Source organism: Zootoca vivipara, chromosome 2, assembly GCF_965207765.1.
Source record: "Zootoca vivipara chromosome 2, rZooViv2.hap1.1, whole genome shotgun sequence".
NCBI classification, from domain to species: Eukaryota; Metazoa; Chordata; class Lepidosauria; order Squamata; family Lacertidae; genus Zootoca; species Zootoca vivipara.
The window spans coordinates 13,832,710-13,850,676 of record NC_142584.1 but is presented as its reverse complement, the minus strand read 5'-3'; the positions used below and the strand labels follow the sequence as shown (position 1 = coordinate 13,850,676).

The window sequence follows — 17,967 nt, the reverse complement described above, 5'->3', positions numbered from 1 at the left end:
CCCCGCCCCCCAAAAAACCACATTTTAAAAGGGCATAGGATGTACATCGGATCAACCAAAGGCCTGGGCAAAAAGGAATATTTTTGTCTGGTGCTTGAAGGTATATAATGAAGGCACCAGCCGAACTTCCCTGGGGAGAGCATTCCACAGATGGGGATCTACTTCAGAAAAGGCCCGTTCTCGTGTTGCCACCCACCGCACCTCTCGAAGGAGGGCCTCAGAAGATGATCTCAGGGTCCGGGTAGGTTCATATGGAAAGAGGCAGTCCTTAAGGTATTGCGGTCCTGAGCCGTTTAAGGCTTTATAGGTCCTTAATTGTCTGGAGCAAATTTTGAGGGGTGGGAGGGAGGATAAGAAAGCAAAGTCCTGTTGCATGAGTGGAAGTCAGTTCTGCTTGCACACAGATAGTATTGGATATAACCCAAAGGTTGCTAGGTTAATCCTGAGTAGCATCCTGTCTTTGTCACCGAAGAATTTACTGCTCCATAGAAACAAAATGTGAGCTACAGCGTCCTTCCATATCAGAATATTAACATCTTATTCCTGTCTGTATGTTTTGCCTTGGGTACTTTTCGGGGTGGCTGGGTACCTAAATCTTGCACAGTATTCACTTGTTGCATGGGGGCTTTCTGTGCAGGATATGTTTCTGGCGGACTGTTTCCTTTTGCTAACTTTGGGCAAGTCACTGAGACCAACACCTCTGTCTTTCCTTCCTCTTCCCACCCACCTTTTGTTAAATTGGGAGTGGTGACTCTCTCTCTCCTGTAAGTGGATGTTTCATCAGAAGTGGATATCCTCAGTTGGAAAATTCTAAGCACAGATGCAAAACACTAGAGATTTTAGAGCAGTCAGATGCTGGAAATGGTGTGAAGCACCATTTACTTCTGTCATTCAGCATGTGCAAAACACAGTGATTGAAATCCTGTGTACTTTTAGGCTGCCTAAAACCCATTGAAACTAATGTCATCCTAACCCAGGGGTCCCCAAACTAAGGCCTGGGGGCCGGATGCAGCCCAATCGCCTTCTAAATCTGGCCCGCGGACGGTCTGGGAATCAGCATGTTTTTACATGAGTAGAATGTGTCCTTTTATGTAAAATGCATCTCTGGTGGGTTATTTGTGGGGCATAGGAATTCATTCATATTTTCCCCCCAAAATATAGTCTGGCCCCCCACAAGGTCTGAGGGACAGTGGACCGGCCCCCTACTGAAAAAGTTTGCTGACCCCTGTACCCCACGCACCTGGGAGTAAACACCATTGAATTCAGTAGAGTTTACTTCTGAGTAGTCATTGTTAGGATTGTGCTGTAACTGTGCACAGAGGATCGCAGCTTGAGGTTCGAACCCTCGACCATGTACAGTTTTCACCCTCACCTTAATGTTCGTTGGGTTCCCAGAACCAGTGCCTCTTCCGTTCAGTCAGTTGTGGTATTTAAACTTCGTTTTCACTTTTCACAGCAGAACTTCCTGCAGAAAATGTGAGAAGCTCCCTAGCCCTGCATTAAATCTCTCCCCTGTCCCACAATTCTGCCCCTGCTTGCTTTTATCATTTCAAAAATAAACATTACCTTGAAGCCCAGTTCTTGCGCATCTTTGATGATTAGGTTTGGGGAGTATGTACAAGTCCGTTTCACATGCTAGTAATTTAGGACGGTGTGTGTATTAGCTTCACTTTTGGAGAGCTATTGGCAGCTTCCTGATCCTCACTGGGCGGATCCTCTCAGGCAACTGTTTTAAATCTTCCGCTGGGTAACCTCTTCCCCAATAAAAGGTGAGCTTCACTTAAACACACATATTGAACTCCATAGTAATTCCTTTCTTTGTTCCCTTTTCTGCAGCTAAATGGATGGTCTGAATGAAAGGCCTCTTCCTGCGGATTTGAAAGAGTGAATAACTCTTACGTTTATAGGCATCATTTCCTCCCTATGGTAGGGTTGCCATATTTTGAAAAGCAGAAACCAGGACACCCCAAAGGAAGACCCCCCCAAAAAAATTGTTGAGCTTTTCTTTTTTAAAAAAAAAACCTACAATTTTTCGATTGACTTGCCCAAGATCCAGGACAAATCACTGCCTTTCAGAAATTCCCCTCAGACGTCAATTCCGCCTTTGAAATCCCGGTCACGTCTGGCAAAATCCAGGCATATGGCAGCCCTACTGTATGGTGACTAAGCACTTGCTTGATGGGCATGATGAGCACATGCAAGAATGCTGGATAGACTGGGGTGAGGTGGGGGGGTGAGAATGTGTTGGCACTTGTCTTTTTAAACACCCATTTAAAACGTGTTGGCCCTCTGTCCTAGCTGTATACGGGAAATGAGTGGAAACATTTCATAATCCTAACCCATGTGCTTATTTGCACATAGTTTGCATGCAGAACGAAGTGCTTTTGGGGTTCTCCTGGTAAAACAGTGAGGGTTGGGGGGGGGGACACGAGCACCCTTTTGCCGGGAGCTCCCTGACACTGTCGAATGCTTAGTGATCTGTTCCCAAAATGAGTCCAATGAGCAGTGTGTTTATCCCAGCTTATGTGCTTCCTAACTAATTCTTACAGTTCTGTTGCTTGGAATGGGGCTTCCAGTTGTCAGTAGCATCTAGCTAATTTACACCGTTAAGCTTATTATGGTGTATTTAGTTCCTTAGAGCGAGCAGCCTTAAGCTGCATTTTATTTAATAGAGCAGACATCCTAGAGGAGGGAAATGGCACTCTTGTGTTATGACTCTAGCCCCCTTCTTCCTTATAATTGCCCTGAAACCCTCGCTAGAAAAGCAAATGTCTGGAGCAGAAGCTGTTGCTGAGGGGATGGTGGCTTGGAAAATGTTCACATATGGGCAGGATTCAAAGCAGTAACAACTAAAATAATAGTATTTAGGAATCAAGAGATTCTAGCAGTGTAGCGGGGACCGCAATGTAGGGTTTTATTAATGCGACTGACCCTGAACCTACCTGGGAGATAGCTCAACTGGAAGAGTGTGAGACTCTGAATCTCGGGGTTGTGGCTTCAATCCCCACATTGGGTGAAATATTCCTGCAATGCAGGGGGCTGGTCTAGATGACCGTCAAGGTCCCTTCAGACTCTGCAGTGACTCTGTGTGTTAATTGCTTGGAGAGGCAATATCCTGTAGCCTATAGGTGTGTAGTAAAGATACAGAAATATCTGCACCTCTGGGTTTTGGAGCACTAGTAGCATGGTAACCGTGGCTAGAGGTTAAAAGTGAGCAGTTTGCTCTCTCTCTCTCTCTCTCTCTCTCTCTCTCTCTCTCTCTCTCTCTCTTTCTAAGCATCATGGGATGCTTTGAGGTAGGCCAGTATTCAAACCAGTGGCTATATGCCTAAGATTCCAGATTCAGGAAGGTAAAGGCAACTTGGGGTTGCAGCGCTCATCTAGTTTTCAGGCCGAAGGAGCTGGGGTTTGTCCACAGACAGCTTTCCGGGTCATGTGGTCATCATGGCTAAACCGCTTCTGGAACACTGTGACGGAAACCAGAGCGCACGGAAACGCCATTTACCTTCCCGCTGCAGTGGTACCTATTTATCTACTTGCACTGGCGTGCTTTCGAACTGCTAGGTTGACAGGAGCTGGGACAGAGCAATGGGAGCTCACCCCGTCACAGGGATTCGAACCGCTGACCTTCTAATCGGCAAGCCCCAAGAGGCTAGACCACAGCGTCACCCGCATCCCAAATTCCAGGTTTAGGTGTGTAGGGAAGGCCCTTGTACATTGAGAATCATCTCTTAGCAGCAGCTGTGTCTGCAGTGGATAATCCACTGGGAGAGGCATGCTATTGGGCCTTCTGATGGATTGAGGGCATTTCCAATTATCTATCTTGACCTCAAACCCTTAGTATAGTTGAGGCAATTTTTTTTATCTCTGGGTCTGTAGATTGGATAATCTCAGCAGAGTCGTCAACCTTATCCAAGGAAGATCTCTTTGTCGCCCATAAATCCGTGTATTTCACATGTCTCCTGCCCTCTCGGTAGCGTAGTCTTCCAAGGCGGAAATGGCTACAACTGCTGTTAGACTGTTTTAAGGCCAACCACTTTTTAGGCCTTCAAAGACAACCCGGTGGTGAAAATAGGACAAAGCTGGCTTTTTAAACACATGTCGCCACAGCGGTGAGAAACAAAAACAGCAGACATCTTTAATTTTCAAAGAGCCAAGAAATTGCTAAACAAATAAAATTTGGTACATGGCCTTGAGTTCCTTGTTCATTCAAGCAGTTAAGCTTTCTCCGAGATGCTATAGTAAAGAAATGCATCCTATGCCCCTTTATGTACAGCAGTGTTTCCCAAACTTGGGCCTCCAGCTGTTTTTGGACTACAGTTTCCATCATCCCTGATCACTGGTCCTGGTTGCTAGGGATCATGGAATTGTAGTCCAAAAACATCTGGAGACCCAAGTTTGGGAAACAGAGTTGTACAGTGGCTTCAGAGGTTTCTTTCAGCTGACACAGTGACTTCAAACCTAAGGAGGCAACACAGACATTTAAATCAGTGCTATCATCTTTAAATGCCTGTTACGCTGTTGAGGTTGGCTCCAAAGGATAGATATGGTCCTGAATTTGTTGTTGAGCCATCTGGATTTGGCTCTGCCCCAGCAGTGTTAGTATTAAGATGAAATGGCAATAAGAAGGCACTTAGGACAGGTGAAACTATGGTCTCTGCAAGTTAGGAGCTTGAGTGGATGAATCATTTCCCTTTCCACCCTATGTTAAGGCAGCTGAAATGTAGAATCTAAGGGCTTTTGGGCGACACAGATCTCTTGAGTTGGATGTGGCAAAGTTTCTGTGTTCTTCGCATCTGACCACCGTCTGCCTTGCGCTGTACACAACTTATTGGCCTGTTTCAGTTGTGCCTTGTCTATATGTTTCTTCTCTCTCTTTTTTAATATATTAAACAATAATGGTGTGTTGAGAGCAGACAAGTGAGGATATTCATGTACAGAAGAACTGATCATTTATATGTTTCCCCTCCTACAGATTTCCATAGTAGATGGTCTGAATTCCAGTCTCTGTGAAGATGGCACTCGTAAGTTTTTAATCCCTCCCCTGCAATAAGAAATCGACTCATATTTCACTTGGCTTTCTGGTGTCTGGGTGTAGATAAATAGCTGCTTTGTCTCCTGAAACCATTGATTCCAGAGGCAGCACCAGCCCTCCAATGAATCAGTCATTTTTGCCTCCTGGATATTTCTCAATCTGGATGTTATGGCAGGCATAGGAGCCAACTCCTAGGGGGCTGCAGGGTCTTTGCCCCCCTCCTAAAATATTTGAGGGGGCTGACACCCCCCCCCCGGTTGATGAGTATTGCCTTTCAAATAGTGTCTGTGCATCATGTCATGTGATTGATTATGCAGGGCAGGGCTTGCTTCCTCTCTCTCTCCCCCCCCATATATTTTATTCAAGTTGGCCACCCTGAAAACAGGAGGCAAGGTATTCTTCCGGTATGCAGTGGTTTCCCATTTCTGCTGCTAAGAAAGGAAATAAAATTCTTTTATAGAATTTTGTAGAATTGGTTGAAGTGACAATTTTTTTCTTTTCTTTTTTTAAAAATGCTGTTAATATTTTTTTTCCCACTGCCTCTACTTCTGCATCTCTCTCTCTGCACCCTCTTCCATACAAAGTTTCCTATTTTCCTGAAAATCAGTTTGGGCCGCATTGTATGTCAGAAACATGCAAGCCAGCCACACTCGTTCCAAGTGTATTCTTATGAATGGATCTCTCACAGGACTTTTGGATGACAAATTCCAGGCAGTGGGCAGGTTTTCAGACCTAGATTATACCTCTGACCCCCTTATTTAGCTCTGCAGCCATTTAAGTCTGCCCCACCTCACCTAAGTATCATCTTCCTTTTACGTGTTAAGAAAATAATTCCCTTTGGGCCAAAATGTTTGAAGCCCATTGTGCTCCAGCATTTATCTCAAAGGGATTTCCACTTGTGAAGAAAACTCAGCGTCTGAAGTAGCCGAGACTGTCTTTGAATTGCTTGCATCTGGTTTTCCGTTTGTTCCAAGTGAGATCAGTTCCCCATCCTGCACTGCATTTAGTTGTGCTGTCCTCGATTCAGGATGTAAACAAAATCATTTGAGTTTTAAGTGGCGGGTACTAATAAGATTATCTTCCCTTCTTCTAGCTGGGTTCAAGTTCCAGAAAGAAACGGAAGCCCCGAGGTCTGTCTATGCCAAACAACAAAGTCCTGATTCTAGAGCATCTAGCCAGACGGACGCCTCTCCCCCAAAAACCGTGAAGGTAGGTACAGTGCATAGCATTTTTTTGTAACAGTGGTCAACGCAGAAGAAAAGCGAGTGGGTCTCTGCATGTGCAGCATTGGATCTTACCAGTGCTATTTTTCTAGAAAAAGAGGAGCTGGAACTCCCCAGGAACGCCTCCCTTGTTCTTTTAGAATGGCAATGGTGCCCACCTGAGAGGTGCCGGAATTGAGTGCCAGCGAGTTCTGGCTGGGGGGTGGGGGGAAGCCCTGGATACAACCCTCAGTTTGAAATATGCAAGGAACTTCAGAGAAGGAAAACAAAGCATTCTGTGCAATGGTTCTGTGAGCCCTTCAAAACTTAGAAGCTGAAGATCTTCTGATAGGAGCCATTAAAAAAGGGACATGCCGTATTTTCCTGTGTATAACACGCCCCCGTGTATAAGACGCCTCCTATTTTGGGGGACTCAAAATTAAGAAAATGGGGGGAGATTGCCCCCGTGTGTAAGACTAACCCCTCCTTTTTAACATTATTTTTTTAGTAAAAAAACCCCAAACCTAGTCTTATATACGGAAAAGTACGGTATTTCAAGTTTATGTGGTCTTTAATATATATTTTTTATTAAACACAGACAAATATGTAGATACAAAAATAAATAGTAAATGTTATATGCATATACTTGGAAAAAATGAAAAGAAACTTGTCAAAATAGGAATAAAAGTTCCCCCGCCAAAGTCTTGAAAAACCATAATTATTCCAATAGCTCAGTCGTGCAATTAATTGAAATACTGTAATTTATTGAGAACAAAATAACTCATATTATGACATTCAGTACCATTGTTAGGTCTGTATTTTGTAATAAAAGGGTGCCAGTAGCATTTAGATTTCCTGTTGCACTATGGTCAATTTTTTCCTCCCATAAGCATTACTCACATTTTATAGAGCCAGTTGCACAAAGGTGTCTTTATAGATGCTGAGTTATAAGCAGCAAGAATTCTGTCCGCCAAAGTAATATTTTATCAGTTACATTTCTTATAACCAGGTAGCAGAGCCCACCTTTGAGAAGAGGGCTTAGTTCTTTCCAAGCATTTATTGGGAAATATGTTCAGATTGTGAACAGAGGGTGGTGAACACAGCACATGATATCATGGGCTGTCCCCTTAGCCTGCTAGATGACATTGCAAGGGATCGATGCCTTAGGAGAGCGAGAAAAATTCTCAGGGACGATTAACACCCCGGCTAGCACCTCTTTAATCTTCTACCCTCGGGCAGGAGATATAGAAATATAATCAGTCGTACCAACAGGCTAAAAAACAGTTTCTGTCCGTGGGCTGTTAGGCTGCTGAACGGAAAATAATATAGTGCAACTGACTTTCAGGGTTGGTGTGTTGTGCGACAAGCACACAGAGAACAATGAGATTGAGTGTTTGTGGGGGAAGGGGGGAAGCTCGGTTAATTTCATTGTACACAGGATGTACATTGACAATAAGGGTATTATTATTTAAAACTGTAAACTACTTTGGGTGCCTTGGCATGTAAATCCAATAAATAATAGCTTTCCCTTTAAAAAAATAACATATTCTGAAAAATAACTTATTCAGATATGTATGAAAGTAGCTGATTTTGCTCAACATCTCTGGCTGTCCATAGTACTGAAATCAGATATTTTCTTAATCCTCGCTGGTGTAAAAAGCACCACCGATAGGCAGCTTTACATTTTTTCTTTAATTGTAATTTTATAGATTTGTGTATATTCCGGCGTATAAGACGACTGGGCGTATAAGACGACCCCCAACTTTTCCAGTTAAAAATATAGAGTTGGGGATATACTCGCCGTTTAAGAAATACGACCCGGCGTATAAGACGACCCCCCGACTTTTCCTGGGTTAAAAAGTAGTCTTATATGCAGGAATATACAGTACTTACAAATATATCGCCAGTCTTTTATTAATACAGTGGTACCTCGGTTTGCGACCGCAATCCGTTCCACGGAGCCGGTCGCTCCCCGAATGGGTTGCTTGCGGAAGGCATGCTTCTGCGCGTGTGTGAAGCGCCGATAGAGTGCTTCTGCGCACGCGCTGCGCAGATCGCTTCTGCGCATCCGAGCGCCGTGGAACCCAGATGTAAACACTTCTGGGTCCACGGTGGTCAGAAACCAAAGCGGTTGCAAACGGAGGCAGTCGCAAACCGATGTTTGACTGTAATTAGATGTTTTGCTCACTTTCCCAACTCTGCCTCAACTCCTAACAGGGCGGATCAAAATTAAGCAACATTGCATTATATCTTTGGTAGTAAACTTTTCCTTTGAATATTGATGGTTAATAAAATTTCAGTTCTTGTTAAACTTCCTTACATTAATAATTCATCAAACTCAAATATGTGCATTTTAGTAACCTGTTTTTTTTTAATGTTTGCGCAATTAAGACGGTTGTAGTCAATATTCCAGCAGTTTAGCCCTAAAGCCATCAAGAGATAATAAACTTGGATTGTCTATATACTTTTGCGTGTGCACATTTTGCAAAATTGCTACCCATACTTGCAGCTGTAAAATGATGCTATAGATAAAATACCTTGATCTTGTGCAGATCTATATTTCCCGCAGATTTTAATTACAGTATACTTGATTGAATTCTGTGCCAGGCGGTAGGAGGACAAAAAAGTGTGTTTGCTTTTTGAGTAGGTAACTCTTAATTCCCAGTACATTTCCGAGCACAGTTCAAAGTGTTGGTACTGACCTTTAAATCCCTAAACGGCCTCGGTCCTGTATACCTGAAGGAGCGTCTCCACCTCCTTCATTCAGCCCGGACACTGAGATCCAGCACCGAGGGCCTTCTGGAGGTTCCCTCATTGCGAGAAGTGAGGTTACAGGGAACCAGACAGAGTGCCTTCTCGGTAGTGGCATCCGCCCTGTGGAACGCCCTCCCAGCAGATGTCAAGGCAATAAGCAACTATTTTACTTTTAGAAGACAACTGAAGGCGGCCCTGTTTAGGGAAGTTTTTAATGTTTGATGCTGTACTGTTTTTAATATTCGGTTGGAAGCCGCCCAGAGTGGCTGGGGAAACCCAGCCAGATGGGCGGGGTATAAATAATAAATTATTATTATTAATACTATTATTATTATTACTGTACAACTTGTTAATTCACTGTACAACAGTCTATAAGGCCTTCTGCTTCCCTTTCCATATTGTAGATGAAGTGTACAAAATTCCAGTGTTTGGTTCATGATTATTCAGAACTGAATGTTTATCATCTTTATACTTTTTATTGCTTAAAAAAGACCTTTCCTCCTTGATCTTTTGCAACTTAGTTGTTGGCTGAGTTTGTTTCTCGTAGTGTAAATATGAGAGTGTTTTTGTCCCAGGGAACTTCTTAGTGCGCTTTCATTCCAGCCCAGAGATGTGTTTGTAAATAGCCATTTGTCTTTTCCAGCTTCTGTTTCCTGCTCCTGGTTCCTAATCTCTACTCCTGCCTCCCTTTTTAATGTGAGCTCGACTCTCAGCTTTCTTGCCTGTTCTCCTCTTTTTATTAACCGGACTTCACACCCTTCCACAGTAGTTGCTAATCGTAGCGTGCTTGGAAAGAAACTTGTCTCTACACACCCCAAAACCTTCCTCCATGGTTTTTGCATGTAAGTTGGACGGGGAATTTATGCTGCTGCAGCAAATGCTAATGCCGTGCATTGCAAATGTCTGGTTCCCAGATGCGATTGGGGGAAACTAGTTTTTGACAGCCAAGCAACATTTCCTGAGTTCTTTCTTTCATTAGAGGGATGTATATTCCATGCTGCTTAAATTACCCTGTTACGTTGAGATTTTACTGATTATCAATGCAACAGAAGGTGGTTGTTTTGTTTTAAAAGGAAAAAACAGGTATGCCTTTGCAAGTTTGGAAAATCAGCCCTTGGCTGATCAGACCAGCAGCATGGCCTAGGAGGTATTGTCCATAAAGCAGCACAATAAATCTGTGAGGTTTGTAGCTGCTGCCCAATATATTTGCCTGGGTAATACATTCAACTTGCCAGGCACAATGCATGCTTAAAAGTTTCATATGGGATTACCTGCATCACCTGCCACCTTTTTAAAAAACACTTGAAGTTCCAGGCTTCACAACTTTTTCAACGTAAGTAGATTTTTTAAAAAAACCAAATGCCGGTCATTTAACTATATTAGATCCTGTTTGGAAGGTAAAACATGTAATCAAGGATGTTTCAGCCTGCCCACCTGAGCTAAGAGCCATCTCCTCTGCTACTTCTGCTCTTTCAGTCTCTCAGATTGTATGCATTTTGTGTTTTTGTGGGTGGAGGCAGATCTAGCACCCTCCCTGTATTCAGTCCAAACGTACTTTTCCTCCCCAGGGGGTGAGCTCTGGAGAAGGCAGGCTGGGGGAACAGCAGAAAAAGCAGAAGCCAGCGTTGAAAGATGCAAATGGATTGGTTTCCCTGCAATTGCCATTTGGCAGCTTTTCATTTTTTTTTAAAAAAAATGAAAAGCAGCTCCCCTTTTAAATCCGAGAAATGAACGGAAATGTGATCCCACCCATATGCCGTACATTTAATGCACTCTTCTACCACTTTTAACAGTCACGGCATCCCCCAAAGAACTGAGAAGTTGGAGCTCTTGGAGGGATCTTCCGACAACTCTCGGCTTCTTTAACAAACTACAGTTCCCAGCATTCTTTGGGTGGAGCCAGTACTGTTGAAAGTGGCATGAGTGTTTGGAATGCAGGATGTGGATGTAGCCCGTATAAGAGTTTTGTGGCCGTTTAGAAAGGGGAACAGCCAACTTTGAGACACATGGAGAGGTGTAAGACTTGACGGTGCTCAGTACGCTGGTATGCCTTGTCTTTTCAGTTTTGAATCGTGATCTGCCACATCAGCAGATGAATACAGCGTGAACTTGCTACATCTGCCTTTCTCCTTTTAGATTTGAGTGCCGCTGCCAACTTTGACTTTGCCTTCCCTCCTGCATCTGCTAACCCCCACCAACTCTTATAGAGAGACCGAATGAAGATGGGTGCTTTAGATTGGAGGGGTTGTTTAGACAGCCAGTTCCATGTTTCCTAAACCTATTTTTGTGTTTTAATTTTGGGCTGGCTCCAGAAGTATCAGCACAAGATCTGGATTAGCCTGGGTGGTGTGCTGGCAACCTCTGGCGTATTGGCTTCGGAGAAGGGACGGGGAGATGCATGGCTCTCAATATGTTGCACTACAACAATGTTTCACTACAACTCCCATCATTCCTAATCATGAGCCATCCTATTGGGGCTGATGGAAGTGTTGGAACGCGACAACATCTGGAAGGCCACATGTCCCCCTTGTTTTCTTGAGAACAGTGCTTCTCAAACTTGGGTCTCCAGCTGCTATTGGACTACAGTTCCCATCACCCCTGACCACTGATCTTGCTAGCTAGGGATGATAGGAGTTGTAGTCCAAAAACAGCTGGAGACCCAAGTTTGGGAAACATTGCTTCAGAAGGAGGCTCTGCTAGGATTGACTGTCAGAGCGTTGTTGGGAGTCTTGCATTGAATACTGTACTACTTGCCAACTTTTTCCCTGCCAGAAGTTCCAGTTGCCAGCTAAGGAAAGTTGTGTTGCGTGTAAGAAGACCGTCTACCCAATGGAGCGCCTCCTTGCCAACCAGCAAGTATACCATATCAGCTGTTTCCGCTGTTCTTACTGCAACAGCAAACTCACGTAAGTCCTTCAGGGAGAGCCCACTTCTTTTTTTATATTTAAAAGAGGCTACTGTAAGGTTAATTCTCTAGTGTGGGTTAGGAAAGGGCAATGTTTAGGTGCTGAGAAAAGCAAGGTGGGCATGGTTTTCAGGTGGTTCTTCGGAACTCCAAAGGAATCTACAACCCAAGGATGTACTTCTGCATAGTACACGATAAAGCAGGGAGAGTCTCCTGCGCACACCCAGCTGAGGAAGGTTAAGGGCCGGTAGTTAATTCTTTATTGACAAAAGCGCACATACTTCTTTTTTTAAAAAGTTACAGTATTTGGTTTTTCAGATTAAAATTTTGCAATCACATATCCAACATAAAAACAAGATTCCAAAGAATCTCCCGGACTTCCCCCCTTCTCCCCTTTGTGGGTCCTATTGTTAATCATTTCCTCCTGCATCTTTTATGATAATCCAAATCTTTTGCCTCTCCATTGTGTCCAAAACCCACCATTAAACTGCAAGTGTTGTTCCAATCCTACTTACAGTTATATGATCAGTTATGAATTTTCCTGATTTCCGATTCTTCCGGTCATTTTAGCCATTTTGGCATAATCCATCCGCTTGATCTGCCATTCTTCTCTGGTGGACGAAAGCACACTTAACAGCACCAGAGACAAAAGCACACTTACAGCAGCTCCTAAAGTGCACCATATACCCCCCCCCACACACACAGATGCTTCTGGCATCAGCGTAGCTGGTGTTAACTTTTCCAGGTTTGTGGCCAGTGGAGCACTTAAAGCAACAGTGGGGTTATGGTACCTTCCCTACTTATGTACCCTTGTCTGATGGAGAGTGCTCACGCAACCAGAGATTTGTCCTGAGTCGGTGCTGGGCTTCCCTCTTCAAGCTCCTCTTGGTCCTAGGAGACAACGGGGCAGGAGATGCCAAGCATTTGACCACCTGCCCCTTGCTGAACAGTCTCTTCCTCCACTTCCTGCGCCCCCCCAAAACCTTTGACCGCTTGGACCCTACGCCTCCCCCCTGCCCTAGCTCCTGCCTCAGGTGGCACCAAACCCCACAAATCTCTGGCCCCCTCTTGTGGGCCGGCCTCTAACCCCTCTGCCTCCGTCGCAATCTCCTCCCCAGGAGCCTGCCTGTTTGCGTGATCCCATCAAGCCGTGGTTGTGTGAATGAGGCCTATATATGCCAGGTAGAAACTGACCTCACTCCAGCCCCATTAATAGCTTACAGGTCGTGGTGGTTGTTGTTGTAAATGGCTGCTTTTCGTATCTCTGGCAGTTATTTGTCGGGGACTGGAGGGCAGAGGAGGAATGGTGGAGCCCGCCTCCCCAGCCTGAACCTTCCAGAGAAGAGGAAGACAGTATAGATTTACAACAGTGTTTTGTGGGAGGTCACAGCCCAGAGGTAGATGAAGGGCAGAGCTGGGAAATAATGGGAGAGGAAGGGGAGGTCTATTCCTGGCAGCCTGCCATGGGGGGCAGGGATCAGATTCCCTGGTGCCTGACATTATTCCAAACAAGGACAACTAACGGGATTGGGATGGAACAAATATATGAGAGCAATTCTCATATATGAGTTGTTACTACAACCTAATCTGGAATGGGTCACCTTCACCCCAACCCCCCCAGTCCAGTCCGTATAGTGGCCCTATCTTGTACATTTACATAAGAACATAAGGAGAGCCTGTCAGATCAGGCCAAATCCCCCTTTAGTCTGGCATGCTGTTCTTTCAACTCCAGATGCCTACGGGAGGTCTGAAAGCAGGACCCGAGTGCGAGAGTACTCTTCCCACCTGTGGTTCCCATCAACCTGTACCTGCCGAATTAGTACATTCTGAGATGGTTGTTATTTCTCATCTTGCAAGTTACTGAAGGTGGTAATAATTGTGCGTTTCCCCCCCTTGTACAGCATTGGAACATACGCATCTCTGCATGGGAACGTTTACTGCAAGCCTCATTTTAACCAGCTCTTCAAGGCCAAAGGCAACTACGACGAAGGCTTTGGGCATAAGCCACACAAGGAACTGTGGGCGAGCAAAACGGAGAGTGAAGAATCCCAGGAGAAACCTGCCTGCGTTGGAAACGCTGAGGAAGGCCCCCAAAGCCCTGGCGTGGAAGATGCTCCGATTGCAAAAGTCGGGATTCTGGCAGCTACCATGGAAGCGAAAGCTGCCGGTTTGCTCGAGAAGGAAGAGAGGCCGGCGGAAACCAAGAAGCTGAAGATTGCCTGGCCTCCGCCTCCCGAACAAGGCAGCCAAGGTAGCATTTTGGAAGAAGGCATCAAGGTGTTGAAGCCAAAGTGGCCCCCGGAAGACGAAATCGCTAAGCCAGATCATCAGGAAGATGTGGACCAAGACCTTAAAAAGCTGCGGCGGTCGTCGTCACTGAAAGAAAGAAGCCGGCCCTTTACAGTCGCTGCCTCGTTTAGAACCATATCCGTAAAGAGCAACAGAACTGAAAATGCGCCTCCTCCCAAGGCTGAAAGGAGCACAGTCAGGCGACCGGAGGAACCGGCACCGGAATTGGCGGTGGAAAGCAAGCCAGAGAGAAAGAGCAACACAGCTGATCCGCACATGGGTGAGGGGGATAAAGAGCTGGATGAGGGGAAAGGAGAAGAAGCGAGTGGCGAAGAGATCTTGGTTGAAAACGGCCAGAGGAGTGGCGACACGGATGAGGAAGAAGAAAATGCTGCAGGAGAGCCAGCCACGCTGGAGAAGGAGGAAGCACCATTCCATACGGCCCCTAAGCATTCTGTCTTGAATTCAACCACTGTAAAAGAATTATCCGCTAGCCCAAATCGCAAATCCCAAGACGTTGGATTTTTTGAAGGTGAAGACCTTGAAGAATTGACTGTGGAAGAGCAGATTAAGCGGAACAGATACTACGGCGAAGAGGAAGATGACGAGGAATAAATTGGACTCTCTTTCACTAAAGAACTTAACTGCAGGGTGCTGGGCCTTAAAATCGGTGTGTTTAGCCTTTGGGTTTTTTTGTTTTCTTCCTAAAGCAGCTTCCCTCGGTGAAAGAGGTTGATGCATAAGGGAACCATAAAGACTTGCTCAGATTCGAATTTTATAGGAAAGCTTGTTGGGAACCTGCAAGAATTTTTAACCAAACTTGTGAAAATGGATAGTATGCATAAAATTGTTGTGGGAAAAGCTGCTGCCTCAATTGAGCAAAAAAAAAGAAAAGAAAAAAAGAAAAACCCTGTACATTTCTGAATTCTGCTCTGTAACCTGGTCAGCTTAAATGCCATCTTTATTCTCTTCTGCTTCTGGTAGTTTTCGGCCATTTTTTTTTGCAGGATGTCACTATATTCCCCTTAGGTGAGCTTGAAGGAGAATGGGGCTGTCTGAGACACAGGACTATTACCACTTAACAATGTTACTGCAGTGCTTAGGGACCAGTTTCGAAGGGCACTTGGGGGAACCGTTTAAATGGCAATGACTGCACTTTAATAATGTATGTGTAAAGGCACAATAGATACATTTTTGAATAGTGAAAACACTGTCTCTTCTAGATAATGACAGTATCTGAAATAAAAGTCAGCAGCGTGGTTTTAGGGGGAGGCTGTGTTTACTTGGCAGCCACCAGGAGAGAACTGTCTTTGCATTAGGCTCTTTTTGTATATGACTTGTTGTGCATTAGGGTCCAGGTGAATCTCGAATCAGCTGGCTGGCCAGTGAAAAAGAGGATCTGTCTCATACCTGGGCTTAGAAGCACAGCATTTTAATCTACTGGAGCAATGCTAAGGGAAGGATTCTGTAGAGGGCAAAGCTTCTGTCTGCAGGGCAACGCTACTTTCATTCCATGTTTGTCTTTCCGAATAATGTTTTCTACTTGAAACTTTGCTTCTCCTTTTTTTCTGAAAACTCTGTACGTTTTAAGCAATTCTATGTGTACCCAAACTGCCAGATGTAAGAGTCCACATGAAAGATGCTGCACGCAAAAATCTCTGCGATGACAAAATAGATGAAACAGTGGGAATTTCTTGGGACTGATTCCTTAGCATTGTGCTTTTAGTGCTTTTCGACTTGACTGCATGGTATTTTATAAATCATAGTATTTTGAGATGGGGTTAAAAGGGCTTTACCTAAATAGTTTTTAATCTTTTTTGTAATGTATTCACTGAGATTAGCTCTAACTATATTTTAGAGTTGTAAAATATTCTGCTTTCTTACCAATCTTGCTAAGTATGAAACATTTTTATTCAATAAAGGCTATGGTCATTTTTATTGTTGGAAGTTTCTAATCCAGACTTTTCTTTGCCATGAGATGGCCAGGAAGGCAAGAGAGACTGCTGAGATTTTAGTATCTAGCATAAAACCAGTAGGTGGCACTGTCTTGCTTGTAATATGGTAAAGAGAGGCATGATGTACAGTGTGCTGCTGAGTTTTGTAGAACATGAGATGTACCTGTTCGAAAGGTATAACAGAAGACAAACAGACATGTGAGCAAACATCCACGACTATTTTCATCTAGTGTGTTTGGTTCCAGTTATTTTGCTAGATGGGGTTTCAAAATTAACAGATATTTTTCCCATTTCAGTAAAATATTCACAAACGAACATTATCCCTTATCTAATAGCAATCATACGTCAATAACATTGGGGGGGGGTAATGTGCATTGGGGGTGTAAAATTCTAATCACAACGGCTTCAACTGAGTTAGGGAGGGTTATTTCTACCACACCGAACCTGAGCACATCATCTGGGTGCTAAATTTGCAATGTCGGAATTGATTTGGTAATCAATTGGGGGAGATGTGGTTTGTTTAACAGCAGGGATAACGGCCACTTGTGCCAGATGGCGACAGAAGGAATTAATTCTGGAATGTGACTTAAATGCCAGTTGCTAGAGAAATGTCAAGGCTTGTAGGCACACCATGTTGTTTGCTCTGAGCTCTCCATCTGAACAGCTCTCGAGCTAATATATAAGGAGGTCAGGGGGTTACCCAGTGATTAAATTCATTTGCGTGTTAACAAGTTTTGTCTCTGTATATGGTAGGCAGTAGAAAACGGCAAAACAATGGGAATAAAGCACTGGTAAAACAGAGCACTCTTAAATGTATGCTTGGTCAGCTGGTTATTGGGGGGGGGGATGTGCTGCTCCAGCATTAAACAGATTTAGCCTTTTGAGGCATGATGGGAGTTCTTCTGACTTCTCTCTCTATATATTCTAAATCCAACCCAAGTTACTAAAGTCTTCTATAAAACCCTAAGAATGGGTTGGAATTAAATCTTGGAATTGCAGTGCTAGTAACAGGTCAATTCAACACTTATTGTACTGCTTCTCACATGGACACCCATTCTTGACCTCATCTGTGCTATGACCAAAGCTAATACCTTTAACACCCACATAAGTGCAAAAACAGGGACTTTATGTGTCATAGTGGTTCCCTTAGCAAAACAAAATCACACATGAAATAATTCTGTTGTGTGCAAAATGCAAGCACCTCCAAGTTCTTCCATTTGATTATGCTAACTAAGTTAAACATTTTTTTTCTAAAGTAAGCTCTTTATATGCCCCAACTGGCTCTTAGCTCATGCCACAACTTAAGAAGGATGTTGACAAGCTGGAACGTGCGCAGAGGTGGGCAACCAAGATGATGAAGGGTCTGGAAACCAAGCTATAAGAGCAAGCATAGGCAAACTTGGCCCTCCAGATGTTTTGGGACTACAACTCCCATCATACCTAATCACTGGTCCTGTTAGCTAGGGATGGTGGGAGTTGTAGTCCCAAAACTAAAGGGCCAGGTTTGCCTATGCCTATATAAGAGGAACAGTTGAAGGAGCTTATTTAGCCTGGAAAAGAGGAGGAGACTGATAGGAGCTATGATAACCATATTCAAATATCTAAGGGCTGTCACCTGAAAGATGGAGCAGCTTGTGCGCTCCTGCTCTGGAGGGTAGGATTGAAACCAAGACACAAGAAAGGAGATTCCGACTAAACATCAGGAAAAACCTTCTGACAGCAAGAGCTGTTTGATAATGGAACGGTCTCCCTCGGGAGGTTGTGGACTCTCCTTCCTTGGAGGTTTTCAAGCAGAGGTTTGAGGGCCATCTGTCATGGATGCTTTAC

The 17,967-nt window shown here is 44.2% G+C and overlaps 1 protein-coding gene across 9 annotated transcripts in view; it reads left to right on the top strand.

Moving 5' to 3' along the window:
* Positions 1–16,132, top strand: part of LIMA1 (LIM domain and actin binding 1) — a 67,372-nt gene extending 51,240 nt beyond the window's left edge. For all 9 annotated transcript variants that reach the window (XM_088661341.1, XM_035103789.3, XM_035103793.3 and 6 more), the window contains 4 exons: positions 4,976–5,024; positions 6,129–6,244; positions 11,764–11,897; positions 13,798–16,132. In XM_088661341.1, coding sequence (XP_088517467.1) covers positions 4,976–5,024; positions 6,129–6,244; positions 11,764–11,897; positions 13,798–14,800 — 1,302 coding nt within the window. In that variant the 3' untranslated portion in view covers positions 14,801–16,132. The remainder of the gene's footprint in view (positions 1–4,975; positions 5,025–6,128; positions 6,245–11,763; positions 11,898–13,797) is intronic.
* The last annotated feature ends 1,835 nt before the right edge of the window (positions 16,133–17,967 follow it).